The sequence below is a fragment of the Ornithorhynchus anatinus genome, chromosome 8 (genome assembly GCF_004115215.2).
Source record: "Ornithorhynchus anatinus isolate Pmale09 chromosome 8, mOrnAna1.pri.v4, whole genome shotgun sequence".
NCBI classification, from domain to species: domain Eukaryota; kingdom Metazoa; phylum Chordata; class Mammalia; order Monotremata; family Ornithorhynchidae; genus Ornithorhynchus; species Ornithorhynchus anatinus.
Window position 1 is genome coordinate 14,150,076 of NC_041735.1, and position 20,136 is coordinate 14,170,211.

At 39.7% G+C, this 20,136-nt stretch overlaps 1 protein-coding gene across 2 annotated transcripts in view; it reads left to right on the forward strand.

The window, feature by feature from the left end:
- The window catches only part of GNAS (GNAS complex locus), a 125,238-nt gene that overhangs the window by 97,239 nt on the left and 7,863 nt on the right, over positions 1-20,136 (forward strand). For both annotated transcript variants that reach the window (XM_029070346.2, XM_007671425.3), the window contains 6 exons: positions 1,800-1,854; positions 6,659-6,732; positions 8,707-8,765; positions 14,757-14,877; positions 15,209-15,339; positions 19,477-19,544. In XM_029070346.2, coding sequence (XP_028926179.1) covers positions 1,800-1,854; positions 6,659-6,732; positions 8,707-8,765; positions 14,757-14,877; positions 15,209-15,339; positions 19,477-19,544 — 508 coding nt within the window. The remainder of the gene's footprint in view (positions 1-1,799; positions 1,855-6,658; positions 6,733-8,706; positions 8,766-14,756; positions 14,878-15,208; positions 15,340-19,476; positions 19,545-20,136) is intronic.

Consider the following 20,136-nt stretch of genomic DNA (forward strand, 5'->3'; position numbering starts at 1 on the left):
AAAAGTAGTTATACTAAATAGAATTCATTTGAAATAAAGTTGTGTAAAATAGAAGTAACTTTATAAAATGGTTCGATACGAAATATTCGTTGAAAAATTGCATTACCATAACAAAACATTTTTCCCTTTTTTTTTTACTAAAGGTCAAAAGTGGGGGTATTGAGTTCATGGACACATTGCCACTCATCTGTAGTTCACCTACAACTCATAACTGTCTCCTAAGAATCTATTTTTTCAATAAGTATGATAATATACCTGAAAAAGCCCAACAGTTAATAGGTGTCCTTTGTAGAAAATCAAGATTTGTGAAATATGTCTTTCCTGGAGCATTGACTTATCTTGCTAGAATTTGCCTTAGCATTTGTCTACTATGTAGATTTTGTAGACTATGCATTATATGTCATACCCGTGCTGCAAAGTGAAAACATTCCAATTTGAATTGTTTTTTCAAATCACAAAGTATTTGTATAATAGTCATAGAACATGAAATTACTTTTTAAATGGTCCTTCTAGAGTAGGAAACGGAGGAGACGATTAGTGGTCCCTTGAGCAAAGCATTTAACCTCCTTGTGTCTCAACAGCATGAGGTATAACCTTCTAAAATGTACTATATAGGATCATTTGCAAGGTAGTTAAAGGTATTCTAGTTAACAGCATTAGTTAAGCACAACTTAAAATACTGCAAATGCTTATTTCTTCGTAACCCACAGGGATGCTATGAAAGATATGAAAACTGATTACGTGAAAACACTTTGAAATACAAAACACTATATAAAATCATTACTATTACATTTAAATGTTTCTCAGAACAAGAATTATATTACATATATATTGCATGCATATGTATACTTGTAGTATTCTTGGTCTCTTGGGTCTGGGTCAAAGCAAAATTATGCATTTAAAATTATTTTGTTTAAAAATGGTGTTAGAATTGGGCTCCTCAATGGTTTTTGAACATGGAGCCAAAGTTAGGATGGAACTTTGAGGGGCTGAGGAAGGAAAAATATGGGGAGAAAGAGGAGAGGAAAAAAAGAGGGAATGAGGAAGAAGAAAGGGAGTTACAAAAGAGAAGAGGAGGGGGAGAAGATAGAGGATAGCATTTTCTTTGAACTCTTCCTAGCTTTTAGTATAGAGTTAGATGTTCAGTAAATAATGTATTCTCCCTGTTTTATTGTCTCCATCCCATCCTTTGCCTCTACTTGGTGGACAGCCCCATGATGTATTACCCTCCTCCCTCACCTCCCCTTCCCTGCCAGTATCGGAGTTGGGAGCTGGGGCAGGGGGTGGTTGGCCTCTCATCAAGCCCCACAACCCGTTGAGGGAGACTGGAACCCCTCAAGTCCAGGGGCCATGTCCTGCCAGCAGGGGTTAAGCATGAAATCCTCCTTATCTTGGCTCCTCCTCTGATCCCTTTGCATCTCCAAGGGGCAGAGTGGGCTAAATTCAGCTATCCATTGTGCCCCAAAACATGGTGGTGTAGGTGTCCACTTCATTTTGGAGGAGTTATCTCTGGATTGGAAGTATATTCTTGAAAGTTGTTTTTTTTTGTTTCAACAATTGTCCTTTGTTCACTGTAGCATTTTTAAGGCACACAGCTAGAGTAATTGCTGTTAGACAAAATTTCTGTTGGCCAGCCAGGTGTTCAGTAAATAACATTAATTGATTGTACACTATAACTGCAAAAAAAAATCCCTGGCACTCTGGCAGTTTTTTTTCAGAAACTTTTAAATGGTTATAATATAGAAAAGCAAATTGATATGAACTGCATACAAAATTAAATGACTTCGTTTCTGTTTCAGCTTTTTAGACAAGATTGACATAGTCAAGCAAAATGAATACACGCCATCTGACCAAGTGAGTAAAACCCATTTTAAAAAACATAAAGCTTTACAAACTCTCTTAAAATCATCTGGGATTATATATAATGGCCTCAAGTCTTCTTTCTTCCTGGGGACAATTGGCAATGTTTAGTGTTTCAGCAAATATTTTTAGGGAAAGGTGGCAATCAGCTCAGAGAGAGAGGGATTTGGGGAGGAGAGAAAAGAGGAATTTGACACTCTGAGAGAAGATGGACTTATGGAGGGAGAGATTTATCTTGCGTTACCTCTGCAACTCCATAAGGTAATGGGCTTCCCACTGCTTTTACCTTCATCAAGTCTTCCTAGCTAAAAGCATTACCTTTTCGAGTCCCACCCTTTTTGACCAGTACCCAGGTCCACTTTTGCAGGAGCCAGGTCTGGGGATATGGTGGTAGCCAACACTTGGAGGAAAAGGGGGCTGGTGATGGTCTCCTGTCACAGAGTCATTCTGTGTGCATGACCTCCCTCCTCTGGGAAGCAGGGCTGTTGGAAAGAGTTATAATAATAATGATGGTATCTGTTAAGCACTCACCATTTGCCAAGCACTGTTCTAAGCGCTGGAGCATGGGAACTACTTGTATGCTCTCCACATCCTAACTCTCATCTTCACCATACAGTAACTAGGAACCAACAGTTCTTCTTGGGAGTGAACTGTAAGTCAACTGCGGTACTTGGCCGCAGTGACCCAGATTGGCAAAAATTTCCTTTTTTCTGTAGAAATATATGGGAATACTGTTAAGTCCCAGCAGGACTGATGGAAATAGAAATAGACAGTTGCCTGAGGTCATGTTTTCTGGGTCCTACCCTTCTCTAAGAAGCAGTGCCCTCTCTTCTGTCTGTTTCATTTGCCCCTCCTCAGCACAGTTTGTCAAACAGGCTCTTCACAGTCCTGTGCTGACTGGAATTTAAGGAGTGAATCTACCCACTACAGTAATTCTACTCCTTAAATCACTTAAATCCCTACTCATGGTGGCACTGGACCCCAGAACCAATACCTGACATTTACTCTATTTCACAAAGTGTATTTAATGCATAGATAATAATGGATTTGAGCCTAGTAATAAATCTTTAAGACTTTGTAATTAAATACTATAGGATTATCAAGGTTTCTTGAGTTGTACATATTTTTTAATTTGAATTAGTTCATTAGAAATTAGAATTAGTTGGCTTCTGAAGGTCAAGGTTTTTCAGCAATATTTTTCAAATCTGCAATGACATCTAGGCTAATTTTGTTTTGACTTTGAAATTTCCAAAATGTCACCAATCCTCTCAGAATATTGTATTTATTCGAAATTTTATTTGGAAATGAAAATCTACATGGCTTAAGTCATTGTTTCCAAAAAGTATGAAACTATGAAAATATACTTGGCAGCCAAACATTCAGTTCAGGTATTAGCTTGTGACTCTTACATAATGTGTGAGAGCCAAAGAAAATCTCAATTGTTTTGTTTGCCTAACTTGAGGAAAATGAGGAAGGTTAACCATAAATGTGATTCAAGAGCAAATTCTGCATAGTTGTCTTCTACTTCTCTGTTATTTTGTAACTCTTATTGTAAACCACTGTGATTAAAAATAATATACAATTACCTCATGCAACCAAAGATAAATTATAAAAGGTATACTTGGCTTCATCTTAACTCAGTGTTAAAAATGCTCAATATGTTCCTGTGAAAATACTGTTTTTCTTTATATGATGCTGTATCCGAATGTATCGAGAAGAAACTTCTTAGTTATTTTAACTAAAGTGGTCACTTTTAAGAGATGAAAATGAAAAAGTGAATATTGGGGAATACTTTTAAAATATCATAAATTCCAGTTATGCTGTTGTGTATTTTTATGATAGCCCTGCCCAACAAAAGTGACCCAGGCATGGGTTAGTGGTGGTGAGGAACAGGAGAGTGGCATGACTCCATGAAGTTGTGCTTCTGGTCCATTTCCAGCTGGCGGTATTGTGTAGAAGGCCTGCCTGAGGGAAGGAAGTTTTGGGTTCCCTGGAAACTGCCCCCTTTGATGCAGATACTCCCTGAAATCTCCCCAAAACCTCTTCTGGTGCTCCTAGAGCCCAAGGAGCAGCAGAGTCAGTCGAGAGTCCTGGGGAGTGTCCCAAATCCCTGGAGTTTGATTTAGCTTTATCACAGTTGAATTAAAATGTACAGTGAGGAGAAAGGCAAGGTGTCACCCAAAGATTTACTATACCTCAAATTTGGGACAATTTAAGGGAATTCAGAAATAATAGGTAGGTAGCCCTAACTCCTTACCCAACCGTAGCGTACAGTTAAGTCACTTCTCATTCAGTATGGTTTTCAGCAACATAACTTTGATTGTGGAATTATAATGAAATTGTTTTTACTGTGAGTAGATTATCTACATCTGGTTATGGTGCTAAGCCTTAGGAGGTCCAGGGAACCCCATATACTCAGTAATGTCCACACTACTCAGCTTGCCTTGTACCTACCAAATCCAGCCAACCCGAAATCATTGTGTTTGGTTAGTTAATGCATGACAATTCCAGATTATTTTGAAAGCTTATACGTTTGTTAAAAAATATTATCATTCCCCCTCTCTATTTCTGAAAGGGTGGGCGGTAGTTCTGTCTGGCTGCTGGGCAGGCATAGTGCTTTATTCTCTTTCCCTTCCACCACTTCTCCAGTTTAGGAAGTGAGGTAAGGTTGCCTATGGTCCCCACCGAGAGCCAGGGTATTTCTAGGCCCCATCATTTTGGAATTCAACTGGGACCATTAGCCTAGACTGGGTTCTACTTTTCTGTCCTTAGTTACCCTTTTAAAACAGGAAGTCATGTGTCTACCAACTCTCCAAGTGCTTACTTCAGTGCTCTGCACACAGTAAATACTCCGTAAATACGATTGATTGACTGAATGTTTATTGATTCTAAGAAGCAGTGTAGCCCAGTAGCTAGAGCACAGGCCTGGAAGTCAGAAGATCCTGGTTTCTAATTCCATTTCTGCCCCTTGTCTGCTGTGTGGCCTTGGGCAAGTCACTTAATTTCTGTGGGCTTCAGTTACGTCTTCTGTAAAATGGGGATTAAGACTGTGAGCCCCATGTGGGACATGGACTGTGTCAGACCTGATTAATCTGTATCTGCCCCAGTGTTTAGTTCAGTACCCGATTCATAGAGAGTGCTTAACAAATGCCATTAAAAAAGCCCAACAAATAGTCCTTGTTGCAGGCTTTTCTGAATTCATGAACTGTTAAGTCTTTAAAAATTATGACTTCCAAAACTTGTTCATCATTTCTTCAAACTCCAACTTAGGGTGGCAAAGACCTAGGCCCCATATATCATAAATTGGCACTTAAACTTCTCAGTCAACCTTCAAGTCATTCAATCCACCAAGCCTCTTCCATGACCTGACTGATTTTGCTTTCATTAGTCCAATAAATATGCCCCGTCAACTCATTTAATCAGTTCATTTTGTGACGGATTTCAATTTGTCACTATCCCCTAGGAAAAAATAAGTATTATGCATAGCACATAATATTTTTTTTCCTTTATAACACATCTACATTTGAAGTACAGTCATAAACCATGATAGCCACATTTTTTAAATGGGGGATGTTTTCCTGCATACATGTATGTTACAAATTTTCTAGAACCTCTAGAAAAATCATACGAAATATAGCTGCTGTATACTTAATATTCAGCATCAGATTATTGTCCAGTATTCATTTAAATATATAGCAAAATAATGAGATGCAGTCTCCTAAGACTAAGATGACATGCCATAACTCAGTGATTATTTTTGTGCTGTTTTTGGATGTATTTACAGACTAGATGAATGGTGCTGCCCTGCTCCACCCCTTTATCCCTAGCTACTTTTCTACCACCCCTCCCTTCCTCCTCCCTGGCCCCCTCCCCCCCACCTCTCACTTCCTTTATGCTAAACTGTGCTATATAGTGTTTGGGGGTTCTTTCACCTTTAATTTTCACCTAAGCAGGAGCTATCTCCATCACTTCTCATTCTCTGCCCTGCAGTGCTGATTCCCCATAAAGGCCAGGGCCATGGGAAGAGAACCAACAACAACTTCCCAACAGGGAAGCAGTGTGACCTAGCGGAAACTGCACGGGGCCTGGGAGTCAGACGACCTGGGTTCTAATTCCAACTCAGTCACTAGTCTGCATTGTAACCCTGGGCAAGTCGCTTCTCTCATTTGACAGGTTCCTCATCTGCAGAATGGGGATTCAATACCTTTTCTCCCTCCTACTGAGACTATGAGCCCCATGTGGGATCTGATTATCTTCTATCTACCCCAACAGCTTAGTACAGTGCTTGGCATATAATAGGCACTTACGAAATACCACAGTCATTAACAGTTCAGTGCAGGATGTAGGGAGAGAGGGAGTGGCAGTGGTCACCTCCCATCTTCACCTCCCATCCCATCCTAACCCATCCAACCAGTCACTGCTTCCAATCCCTGGTCTTGACTGGAAGCAGGGTTGTAAAAACCAGCAAGTGGGAAGCATTGGAGGGTTGGGCAAGTGGCTGCCACTAAGGTTAAAATTCAAGGCAAAATAAATAAACAGAAAACCAAACCACTTAGTTCAAGTCAGCAAAAGTGGATGCATGGATGTGCGAAGACAAGGCCAGGGTGAGGAGAGGGAAATGGACTTCCCTTTAGTGATTAGATGTTACATCAGGGGCAGACCTTCCATAATCTGGGGTACAACAACGAAAAGCGTTGGGCCTGTCCCCAGGTTTTAAGTATTATGAGTTGCTAGGAACCTCGGGTCCTCCTCCAGTGTTTGAACGTATTGCTTTAACAGTGGCTTTTATTTTCTTCAGGACCTTCTCAGATGCAGAGTTTTGACATCAGGCATTTTTGAAACCAAGTTTCAAGTGGACAAAGTAAATTTTCAGTAAGTAACTCCTGTTTTAGCTATTATTTTAACTCAGACATTGAGTTATGTATTTATTAAGTGCTTTAATGTATACAGAGCACTGTACTAAGCACTTGAGAGAGTACAACAGAAAAGTAGACATGATCCCTGTCCTCAGAGATTTTACAGAGATGGGCATTAAAATAAACTACAGCAGCCAAACATAAAGGTTTTTAAATAAATTATCTGGGGTAGGGGGTAGGCGGTTGGGTGAGTATCTAACTGCTTAGTGAGTACAGACTCCAGTGCACGGTAGATGTAGGGAGCGATAGAGTACAGGATTGGGAGTCAGAAGGGCCTGGGTTGTAATCCCAGTTCTACCACTTGTCTGCTGTGTGACCTTGGGCAAGTCACTTTACTTCTCTGTGTCTCAGTTACCTCATCTGTAAAAAGGAGATTAAGACTGTGTGCCCCCTGTGGGATAGGGACTGTGTCCAACCTTATAAGCTTATATCTACCCCTGTGCTTAATTCAGTGCCTGGCACATAGAACCTAACAAATGCCATTTTAAAAAAATAGGATGGGGAGATAAGAGATTAATCAGGAAAGGCATCCTGGAAGCGTTGTGATTTTTAGAAAGGTTTTGAAGATGAGTGGGAGTAGTGGTCTGTTGGATGTGAATGGAGCTGGAGTTCCAGGAAGGAGGGAGGACATGAGCAAAAGGTTCATGGTGAAAAAGACAAAAACTCATTGGAGAGCTAGGATTACAACCCAGGCCCTTCTGACTCTCACTTCTGTTCTCTATCGCACGGGCTTTGGAGTCAGAGGTCATGAGTTCGAATCCCAGCTCTGCCACTTGTCTGCTGTGTGACCTTGGGCAAGTCACTTCACTTCTCTGGGCCTCAGTTACCTCATCTGTAAAATGGGGATGAAGACTGTGAGCCCTACGTGGGACAACCTGATTCCCCTGTGTCTACCCCAGCGCTTAGAACAGTGCTCTGCACATAGTAAGCGCTTAACAAATACCAACATTATTATTATTATTATCGCTCCCTACTACGTCTCCCATGCACTGGAGTCCGTACTCACTAAGCAGTTAGATACTCACCCGACCACCTACCTCTTACCCCAGCGAACTTATTTAAAAAACCTTTATGTTTGGCTTCTATAGTTTATTTTAATGTCCATCTCCCCATACTCTAAGACCTTTAAGGACAGGGATCATGTGTACTTATTCTATTGTACTCTTCCAAGTCCTTAGTACAGTGCTCTGTACACATTAAACACTCAACACTGTACAGTGAGTAGGTTGGTATTAGAGGAGCACAGTATGTGGTTTGGGTTGTAGTGGGAGAGGAGCGAAGATAACCCCGTTTCAATTTTCAAAAACTCATTTACATACCTTGAATTCTCTCACATTTTCATTTTCACTGCACTCCATGTGCTTCTGTGTTTGCTTGTTTGATCTTCAAATAGTTCCTCTGTTGTTAGTCATTTAGAGAACCATTTTTTCTTGTTCAGCTTCTCCAGGGAATCAGGTTACCATTTTCTTCTTAACCAAGAATTAATTATCAACATCAACTTGAAGCTATCCCAAGTTTCATTGATAAATATAGGTACATTCCATCCCATACAGAAATGAAAATGGTTATGAGAATTATAACTGTCATAACATTAGAAGTTCTTTCAAGAAGACATCTTCCTGCACTAATTCCAGGAATAGTCTCATTGAGGGAATCTCAGAAAAAGTAAGAAACTAATGAAGTCTAGTGAATTGCTCTAAACATCTTTGTAGTAAAAAATAACTAAACAATTTGGGTGATAACAAAACCTTAAGATATTCAGAAATGCATAATTATATCTTCACGACAGAAATTACTCCCAAACCCTAAATTCTTAGTGACCTTAGTTGTTCAGCTCTAGAAAACAAGTCATTCTTAGGTTCAAATACTACCCTTCTCCTCAGCTCCTCTCCGTGTTGTTTCACTAACTTGATATTTCTCTCTTTGTTAGTATGTTTGATGTTGGAGGGCAACGAGATGAACGCAGAAAATGGATCCAGTGTTTCAATGGTATGATTTGAAACTTTTCTAGAGTATCCTTGTATTTCTGTAATTGCTATGATGTTCGTCATGACTGTGCAAAATAACGTGACTATATTGCCATGTGTGTGATCCCAGTTTCTGCATTGAGAAGGATTCCTTTAATCTGTTTAGATTGTCTTTTTTTTGATAGTCAAATTTGGGGTCATTGGGACACTTATATCTGAAATGTAATTCTGTAGATTTTACATTGTTACTTTATTTAATTGAAACTAATATTGATCTGCATCAGAAGTCCAAGAATACATGTCAGAGGGAAAATTTGGCTGAAAGAACATGTCATTGAACCTCACTCTGTTACTAACATAAGTCATCCAAAGTGTTTCAGATTCAAGCAGAAACCTAAAGTGCAAGCCATGTTTTGAGTAGATTCTAGTGTTTCCAAAGAGAAAACACTCGGATTCTGTTTGGGGAATGATATGGGTTGGGAGGGTAGGCAAAATGTGATAGGAGGAAAGGAGACGTTGAGAGAAGCAACTATACTCAAGTCTTCCTGAGCAAAACCACTCCTCAATTCCTCAAACTCTTCTCTGTCCCCCCTCCTCCCCCTTGAATGGTTTTTATCTTGCCCACACTCAGAATACATCCATTCATGCCTTGAATCCGAAACCATGATCAAAAACAAGCAAATCAGAGGCCTAGAGATGCTGTTTCTGCTCAGTTTATCTACCGGAGCTAACCATTAGTGATTAAAAACTGGTTTGCCAAAATGAGTGTGTAAATAGTTCCTTTAAACTTATATGGTAATGGCCCCAAAATTCAGTCTGGTCTGGATCCAGCTCAAGACCACCAAACCAGAACTGTGGATACCAACTTCAAATGACACTGAACGGGTACCTGTTTTTCACTCCCACGGCAAGAGAACACCCAAGGACAACTGTGGAAAAGCAGTGCATGCCTGTGTGTAAAAGTACCGTAAATGGTCAGCCCAGCCTCAACCCAATATGCCACGGTCTTTAAAAAGGATATCCAGTAGCAACCGAATTTTTGAGCATCTGTTGTGTCCTATGAAAAAGAAATGAAAGATGTAATACCTCTTCTTAAGTTTACAGTTTAATGGATGAGGTAACAGACATGTTTGTGTGTTTGGTGGAGACGTGAGGGAAGGTATATAAATATACCATAATTATAATTAGAAGACATGATCCCTAAGGAAGCAGCATGGCCTAGTGGAAAATGTGTGGGCCTGGGAGTCCGAAGGGCTGGGTTCTAATCCTGGCTCCTCCAATTGTTTGATGTATGACTTTGGACAAGTCACTCATCCTCTCTGTACCTCAGTGCCATCAGCTGAAAAATGGGCATTCAGTACCTGGTCGCCTTCTTATATAGCCTGTGAGCCCCATGTGGGACCTGACTTGAATGTACCCAAGGTTTAGTACAGTGCTTGACATAAAATAAATGCTTAGCAAATACAATCATTATTATCCCTATCCACAAGAAGCTTCTGATCCAGCAGAATAGACAGACATTTAAATCAGTTATAGATAGTAGGGAAATAGAGTATGTATGATATTGGCATATGTGCTAAGAGGGTTGCTGTGGTGTGGAAAGACCTAAGGGACAGTTTGGGGACACAAGGTGGGAAAATAAGAAATTACTCAGAGAAGACCTCTTAGAGAAAATGTGATCTCAGAAGGACTTTGAGGATGGGGAGGGTTTTGAAGTTGTCAGATGTGAAGGGACATAGAAGCACAGTGAAGAGAATAGCTTGAGAGAAGTGAAGTTTGAAAGAGTTGATAAAGCATGATTCTCCCTGTCCCAGAAACCTGCAACCTGTCATTCTTGATTCCATGTTGTTATTGAATTCTCATATTCAGTATACTGCCAAATCCTGCAGCTTCTTCCTTCATAGCATCTCCCAGATCTACCTCTCCGTCTCCACCCAAACTGCTACCATCTGGTATAGGTTCTGATTATGCCACGGTTATGTGACTATTGCATCAACATACTTGCTGGTCTTCCTGCTTCCAGCCTCTCCCCCCTCCAATCTGCTGCTCTCTGGATCATGTTCTTGAGGTGTTGCTTGACCTGTGTCTCTCTTCCCCTCCTCCAAACCTTTTATTGGAGTCCTGAATTGACTTCAGGGCTCCCTCCCAACTCACCCTATATTACACTATTTCCCAACTCTCTTCCCTTTGTTCCTTTCAAGCCAGCCTTCTAGCTGTACCTTGCTCTCAACTCTCCCACCTTACTTCCTTTTACCCACTCTGTTCCCCTTGTTTGGAATCCCGACATAGATTGAAAAGCTGCCGTAAGAGCATAGCAAGAGGAAATAGCAAAAAATTCAAAAAAGAGTGTAGAATCTAATGCTCATGCTTAAGTAAATGACAGTTTTCAGAACTGGATCCTCCATCTAATTTTATGAATATAAAAGTGTTTGGAGTTGCTTTATATGTGAGGCAGCCTGGACATAGACCTTAGGCGTAGTTGAAATAATTTAACTGGTCTCAGTACCTCAGACTTCCTGACTAATTTTGGATTAATGATATTTGTCTTCTAATTTCAGAAGATTGATCATATTAATGGAGTGAAGTCTGTTGAGTTTCTCAGTAGTGGGTATTTCAGGAGAACTGACTTGAAAAGTGCCAAGTCAGCTTAATTTGCTTGTCTTTTATGCTTTCCGTGGGAAAAGAAAGGGTTTTGGAGACTGGTCCACTTGTTTAAAAGGTTACTTTTAAGTTGCTTTTTTTTTCCTTTGTAAATGACTTTTTCCAAAGGAAGGGCATCGTCATGTGCTGGAACAGGAAGTCTTTTACCCAGAAAATCAGCTAGAGAAAGCACCATCTTGCCTCAGCTTTGAGTAGGAAGGGTGAGTGTTAAGGACGAGGGTTGAAGGTTAAGGACGATGCTTGTGAAAATCTCCATTAAAAGTTGCTTTTTTTTAAGCCCGATTTAAAACAGTAAATTGAAAAACAAGCTCTTCCTTGCAGTTTTAACATTTGCAAAAGGTGAAGCAAAATAAAATTGTCTATGCATCAGTTTACTTTCTAGTCTGCCTTCAGAGACTTTTGAAATGGGTAGTGCCAGACAGTGGCAGATTTAATGGGCCATTCCTTGGTGAGCTTAATACTGATGGCAGGGGGTTAAAAACAAGAAATTCAGTGTGAAGTATGAGTTGGTTTCAGAGTTAGTCCTTTCATCTCAGTGCATCTGTGGTTTTTATAGGAAATCAGAATGTAGCTTTGACAGACAGCTGAATTTTTGATGAGTTGAAATATGGAGCAGTTTGTGAAACAAAAATACGCTAAATGTGATTGTTCAGAATTTATTTTAATGTCTGTCTCCTCCTCTAGACTGTTAGCTCCTTGTTGGTAGAAAATGTATCTAACAACAGAGTTGTTAGGTATCTAACAATGGAGTTGTATTTTCCCAAGCACTTAGTACAGTTCTTTGCACACAGCAAGCACTCAATAAATATGATTGATGGATGGATCAATTTTGCAAACTCTGACCAATCAGTCAATGGTATTAATTGAGCACTTACTATGCGTAGAGCACTATACCAAGCATTTGAGAGACTACAATACATTAGAGTTGGTAAGCATAATCCCTGACAAGAAGCTTACAATCTACGAATGATGAATTGTTCATTTCCAAACTAAGTCTGTTTTATCTCACCTATTAGGCATGCCACTTGAATACTCAGAAATAAGGATGTGGAAAACACTTCAGTAGCAGCGATTTAGCTCAGTTCTGTTTACTGGAACTCAAGGCTGGGAATTCAGTATATAGGTCTCTTCAAAATCAGCATTCAGTTAGTGCTTCAGAAAACGATTTTATCTTCTGCCTTCTGGGGTTAAATTCAGTTTTAGTCACTGAAGTTAACAGATGTATTTTTTCAGTCCTTGAAGTATGCTGAGTTGGAATAACTGTATTCTAGCCTAAACTTTCCATTTACAGTTACATTTGCAGATTCTTTTGTGACCTTTATTGTTATTTAGTTTGAGGTATGTTGGGCAGGTTGTTGAACAGCTTTTGAATTTCATCCCAGACATGAATATAATCTGAAGTGGGAAACCATTACCTATTTGTGGGAACTACAGAAAGTTGGCAATTATTTGGGTGTAAAAAATTCATCATTATATTCAGTGGCAGTAATGTTTAGTGACCTGATCTGGCAAGGTGGCCTGACTGGGCAGTGTTTCTTGGAAATAAATTGTAAGGATACTTTCAAAGGCTAGGAATGGTAATAATAATAATAGTTGTAGTAGTAGTTAAGTGCTTACTATGTGCTAAGTGCTGGGGTAGATACAAGGTAATCAGATCAAACCCAGGCCCTGCTTCATGTGAGATCACAGTCCAAGGTGGAGGGAGAACAGGTATTTAGTCTCCATTATACAGATGAGGAAACTGAGGCACAGAGAAGTTAAGTGACTTGGTCAGAGTCGTACAGCAGGTAAGTGGGAGAGCCATGTTAGAATCTAGGCTCATGATTCCCAGGGTGGTGCTCTTTCTACTAAGCCATGCTGCTCCCACACTGCTTGGAAGACAGTGTAAGGGATCTGGAGTCTAGGTAATGTGAAGCACTATCTTCTCTTATTTTAAATACACATTTTGGGTTGGAAAGAGACCAGAAACTCAAACTGACCTATTGTTTTTTTGCCATGAAAATCAATGAGACTGCATCCTTTTCTGAAGTATTTTACAAGACAAGAGTATATTCTCTGCCTGCCCATGACATTGTGCTAAACACTATACAAAGCAAATAAACAAGTACAGTCATTGTCTCTAGAAGTTTAACAACTGAAGATAGACATTGATGTGGACAGAAATGTAAATTTAACGAAGCAAAACTGGGGGTTGCTTATCAGAAGCTCCTTTTGATTATCCAGAAGTTACTGAACAATCAGAATCTGCCTGCCACCTTCCTTAAAGAGCAGCACAAGAGGCCAGAAAGAAGCCCCACTTCTCTCCCTCCCCTTCTGTATCTTCTCCAGACACCCTAAACTGACCTGTCTCAGGTGTGGATCCTCCACACACCCCAACACCACTCCCCTCAGCTGTAACACCTGTATCCCAACACATTTTTGCTCTCCTGCCCCTCTATAATTTGACAAAATCCCTAGTCTAGGAAAGAAATAGAGGAATGCCTGTTTCAAAGGGGGTCTAAAAAAAGATCTGTGAAGTTTAAAGAATTAAAAGGATTAGAAACACAAAAAATCTCCAATTTCCATCACCTTTGTTCTATCCAACCCCATGCTAATAAACAAAACTTTTTTTAAAAGGAGAATCTCATTATGTACAAGGAATAAGTTTGTATTTGTAAATTCCCCTCCGAACTGTAATCTCCAAGTGGGCAGAGAACGTGTCTACCTACTCCATTGTATTCTCCCAGTTGCTTAATAGAGTGCTCTGTACACAGTAAGCACTCAATAAATATCATTCATTGATTGATTGGTATTTGTAAAATGATGGTAAGTAAACTAGGAATCAAATAATCATATGATGAATAAACATGTTAAGGTAAAAGAAATTTAGTACATTAGATCCTGTTGACTCTAAAAACGCATAATAAGTTGTGAAGAGGGCATTCCAAACAGAGAGTACAGCCTTTTGGAGGACTCAGAATATTGTATTTGCTTGCATAATTGCCCCACTTTTTTACATAGTTTTTGCAATCCTAAATGGGGAGGCTTTATTATGCCAGGAATTAAGTAAAGCAGCAAAGGGAACAATGGCAGGCAGAGTTCTTTCTCATTGCCTATTAAACCTAGTAGTTTTCTTCCTGTGTTTTTTTTTCTCACCTTACTTTTGTCTATTTTTCTCTCATTTCCACTGCTATTATTTCAAGACTTTTGTGTACATCTTCTTGAATTCTTAGTTTTAAAAGCAGGAAATAGTTACAAGGTCAGCTTCTTCCTTCCTACATCCTTGTTCCTGATCACTTAAACAAAGAACTCTGACATTCTTAGAGATCTTATAGAGGTGCTGATCGTAATTCCTCAATGTTTCTTCTTCTAGATGTGACTGCTATCATATTTGTGGTGGCCAGCAGTAGCTACAATATGGTTATTCGAGAGGACAATCAGACCAATCGGCTTCAAGAAGCACTAAACCTCTTCAAGAGTATTTGGAACAACAGGTGTCTGAACTGAAATTTGCTCATTTCTTTACTGTGTCATAATAGCATTCATACAATTGAACTTTTGTGAAAATGTGATACATTTTATTTCTGGTAATAATCAGTAATTGTTTATTAATCACTTTACTTAACCTTGTAATGAATAATACACAATAATCTGAAGGACTTTAATAGTGCCCATTAAAAAAACAACCACCACCTTACAGTAAACCTTAAATATAGGCATTAACTTATTATTCAATAAGTGAGGTCTGTTCCAGTAAGTTAACTATTTAAATGTTAGTCTTTCTTCTCTCATTTAACTTTTACCATTGTGTTGAATTTTCTGTAGGTGGCTACGGACCATTTCAGTAATCCTATTCCTGAATAAACAGGATTTGTTAGCAGATAAAGTTTTGGCAGGGAAATCTAAAATTGAGGACTACTTTCCAGAATTTGCTCGCTACACTACACCAGATGATGGTAAGGATTTCTAAATTCTGATGTTAATATTCAGAGGGAACTGATGAAAGTTGTATAGAAATTCAAGTTTTAATATCAGGATTTCAATTTTTTTAATTGTTAATCAGTGGTATTTATTGAGTGTTTTACTATTTGCAGAGCACTGTAATAAGCCCTTGGGAGAGTGCAATACAACAGAATGGGCAGACACATTCTCTGCCCGTAGTGATCTTCCTTGCAGATAATTCATTTGAAATGAAAATTTGCTAGTGCTCTGTGGATATTTTAAGTGGTGTTATAAATTAATTCCAATGATAAAAAAACGAAGGTGTTTATTAGCATTTACTCTGTTACACTGAGAAGGCAATTTTGTTAAATCCTTAAATAATTTTACAGCTCCTTCTGTAATGCAGGCATTGCATTCCTGTAAAATTTACCATTAAGGAAAACAGTCGATGGAATTAAAACTCAGTCGATGGCATTAATTGAGCACTTACTGTGGACAAAGCACTCTAATAAGCATTTGGCAAAGAACAGAACAACAGAGTTGGTAGGCACACTTCCTGCCCACAAGAAGTTTACAGTCTACAGGGAGAAACAGACATTAAGATAGGTTGCAGATAGGGGAGATAATAGAGTATAAGAATATTTACAGAAGTACTGTGGGGCTGGGAAGAATATCAAAGTGCTTAAGGGGTGCACAGCCAAATTCAGAGTTTACACAATGAGGAGAGAGGGCAAATAAAGGGCTTATTCCGTGTAGGACTCTTGGAGGAGAGGATGTGATTTTAGGAGAGTTCTGTAGGTGAAGACTGTCAGATAGGAAAGGGGAGAACGTTCCAGGCCCTAGGAAGAACATGGGCAAGAGGTCCGGTGGTGGCATAGACAAAATCAAGGTACAGGGAATAGGTGGATGTTAGAGGAGCGAAGTGTGGGGTTTGAGTTACGGTAGGAGGTCACAGAGGTTAGGTAGGAAGATTAGAGCTGATTGAGTGTTTTAAAGTCAATGGTAAGGAGTTTCTCATGCTGCAGAGGTGGATGTGCCTATCCACTGGAGGATTTTGAGAGTGCAGAGATATGGACTGAATGGTTTTTCAGAAGAAATGATTTGAGCAGCAGAGTGAATTATGGACTGGAAAGGGGAGAGATGGGAGACAGGTAAATCAGCAAGGAGGTCGATGCAGTAGTCAAGATGGGAAATGATGAATTCTTGGATCTGCGTGCTAGTAGTTTGGATGGGTAAGAAAGGGCAAAGTTTAGAGCTGTTGCTGAGGTAGAAACAGGATTTCATGACAGATTGAATGTGTAGGTTGAATGAGAGTTGAGTCTAGGGGAATGCCAAAGTCATGAGCCTGTATGATAGGGAGAGTGTTGGTGCTGTCTACAGTGATAGGAAGGTCGATAAGAGGACATGGTTTGGTTAAAGAAGATGAGTTCTTTTTGGAAATGTTAAGTTTGAGGTTTTGGCAGGACATTCAAGTAGAGATGCCCCGAAGACAAGGGGAAATGTGAGACAGCTGAGGAGAGGTTAGGTCTGGACAGGTAGATGTGGAAATAATTCACTTAGAAATCATAGTTGAAGCTGTGGAGGCGCAAATGAGCTCTCCCTGGTAGTGGGTGTAGTTGGAAAGTAGAACGGGGTCCAGAACTGCATCTTAAAGGAACTTCCATGGTTAGATACAAAAGAGACTTAGAAGGAGCAACTAGAAATAGAAGAATCTGGAAGTGACTGTCAGTGAAGCAAAGTTTAGCGGAGAAGGGGATCATCCACAATTTCAAAGGCAACAGAAAAATCAAGGAGAAATAGGATGGAGTAGTGGCCAATGGTTGTGAAGGAGGTGGAAGCCAGATTGCAGGGAGTTGAGGAGAGAGTTTCAGGAGAGGAAGTGTAGACAGTGAATGTCGAAATATCGCTCTAAGTGTTTGAAGAGAAATGGTAGGAGGGAGATGGGGCGATAAATGTGGGGTACTGTCAAGGGAAGGGGGGTTTTTTAGAGTAGGTGATACATAGGCATGCTTGAAAGCAGCTGAGAAGGAGCTATTGGAAAGTGAGCAGTTGAAGATGGTGGTCAGGGAGGGAAGAAAGGATGGGATCAGAAACACAGACGAAGGAGGTAGAACTCCCACTGTAGTATGCATTCTGATACCACTGTAGTGTACTATGTCCAAACCAGTTGCGGTTGTCAGATGGATGTTTCCCAAGTGCCTAACAATGTTCTTTCCAAAATGTCTAATGAAGGCATGTGTCGTGGCAGAACTGCAGTACTTTGTGTTTATTACACAATGTATAAACCCATCCTGCACACTTCTCTAACACCAACCTACTCTCTGTACCTTGATCTTGTCTATCCCACCACCAACTCATTTACCACTCTGTCTCTCAGGCCTGGGACTCCCTCCCCCTTCATGTTCGGCAGTTCACCACTCTCCCCAGCTTGTAAGCTCATTTTGGGCAGAGAACGTTTCTGCTAATTCTGTTGTATTGTACTCTCCCAAGCACTTAGTGCAGTGCTCTGCACATAGTAAGCACTCAGTAAACATCACTGATTGATACAAAACCTTCCTAAAATCACATCTCCAAGAGGCCTTCCGAGACTAAGCCCTTTATTTTCCCATTTGTCCTCTACTCGGTATCAACTATACACTTGGCTGTGTTCTCCTTAAACACTTTGATACTAACCCCAGCCTCACCTTACTTATGTAAATGTTCTTTTACTCTACTCGACTCTATTCTATTTAAAAGACATTTAAAGACTCTCTTCCCCTGTATACTCAAAACTCCCTATGGGAAGGACTGCATCTACCAGCTCTGTTGTACTTTCCCAAGCACTTAGTACAATCAGTCAGTGATATTTATTGAGCACTTACTGTGTGCAGAGCACTGTACTAAGCATTTGGGAGAGTCCTCTGCATGCAGTAAGTAGAGTAACTTGCGTGGTGAGAGACACATTTCCCAAGTCCTTAAAAGCATTCAATCCAGAATGACTGATGAAGGTATGTGTGTGGCAAAACTGGGGGGTTCTCATTGATTGCTGCTGAAGTTACTGAAATTCTAACATTGCAAGTTTGCTGTCCACATTTGAATTTCATTTACTTAGCATCAACAGTTGAGAACTTCAAAGTAATAATGTGGCTTCACTTTTTTAAATCTTCAAGAATTGTATTCTCAGTTCTCTAAACTTTAAGCTTGACTACGGCATCAGGGTGCTTACGGGTCTCCCATCCTCCAGTTTTTCCCTTCTCCAGTCAGTACTTCATTCTGCTGCCCATATCGTTTTCTGAAATGTCATTCTGCCATCATCTTCCCATTTCTATTTACTTAGTCCTCTCCATGTCAAGTGGAAACCGCTGACCCTTGGTTTTAAGGCACTCAGACAGTTCCCTCCCTCCTACTTATCTACTTTCTGCTTCATCTATATCCCAGCTCACACATTTCATTCTTTCAAGCTTATTTACTTACTGTGCCTCATTCTCCTTACCCACCTCCCTCCCCCCCCCCCCCCCCCAAAACCAAACTCTTGTGCATGCCCTCTCTCCTGCCTGGGATTCCCTCCCCCTTACACCCAGCAATCACCATTCTCCCCATCTTCAAAGACCTTCTGAAATCAAAACTCCTCCAGCAGAGCTTCCCTAAGTTATTTCTAACCTCATATCCCTGAACTGCTATTTCAACACTTCCATACCACTTAAGTACTTATGTGCAACCCCCATGACTCTTACAAAGATCTTTATACTCTATTACTTCCTTCTATCTGTAATTTATTATGTCTGTCTCCCTTGCTAGTTTTAAACTCCTTGAGGGCCAAGATTGTCCATTCTATTGTCTTCTCCCAAGTGCTTAGTACAGTTCCTGTCCCACAGGCTCTCGATATATGGTTGATTGGTTGATATCTCAATCCCATTCATTTTCTTTCCTGAAGTAAATTTATTACGATCTTTAGCCCAGTCTTTTTCATTAGAAAGAAGTGGCTCTATTTACACAGAACGTCCTAATGTCTTGTGGCTAAACCTGATTAAGAAATCTTTTGTTAATTGAAGCAAAGAATAAATAGCTTATAGAATCTAAGGTCTGAGAAAGATTTTGAATTTGAAGTTCTAGTACCACATTGCTCTTGCATTACTCTAATTTAACCATATGCTTGTTGTTTCCTTAATTAGCAACACCTGAACCTGGTGAGGATCCCAGAGTTACAAGGGCCAAGTATTTTATTAGAGATGAATTTCTTGTAAGTATTTTTTTTCCTGGTGGGGTCTCATTATTCCCCTACCTAATTCTCCATTGGAAATTTATTTGAAATAAATTTGTTGGTATAAAATTGCTACTCCATTAATTTCATTTCACCTACAGTTAGTATGGGCTCCAACAGTTTGAGTTTATCAAATGAGTATAGTTTCAATTTGGGTTCAGTAGAGGCAGTGAAGGACCCATGACTATGAATAACCTCTGGTAAGCTATTTTGTATTGTGAAGGAAAAAAATAATTGAAAAACTGTTTGGCAACAGATTATTTTCATTTAGCTTTAACCCACTGAGATTTTGATTACTCCTAAATGTGTTTTTAATATGTCATTTTTCTAATCATGTTTTTGCAATGAATTGCAATAGAAGTTGCTAGGATAGATTAGAAGGTTAGTATGTGTTTTCCAGCCAAAGGCATTATTTTGGAGCAAAAGGTGAAGTGCCTTTAAAACTTATAAGGGAGAGATTTAGATTAAATCTTAGATCTTAGAAGGGAGAAATTAAAATATAAATCTAAATTCCAGTATAAAAATATGAAGTACCTGGAATTTTGCTGCTGTGAAAGGGGCGGGGTTTGAT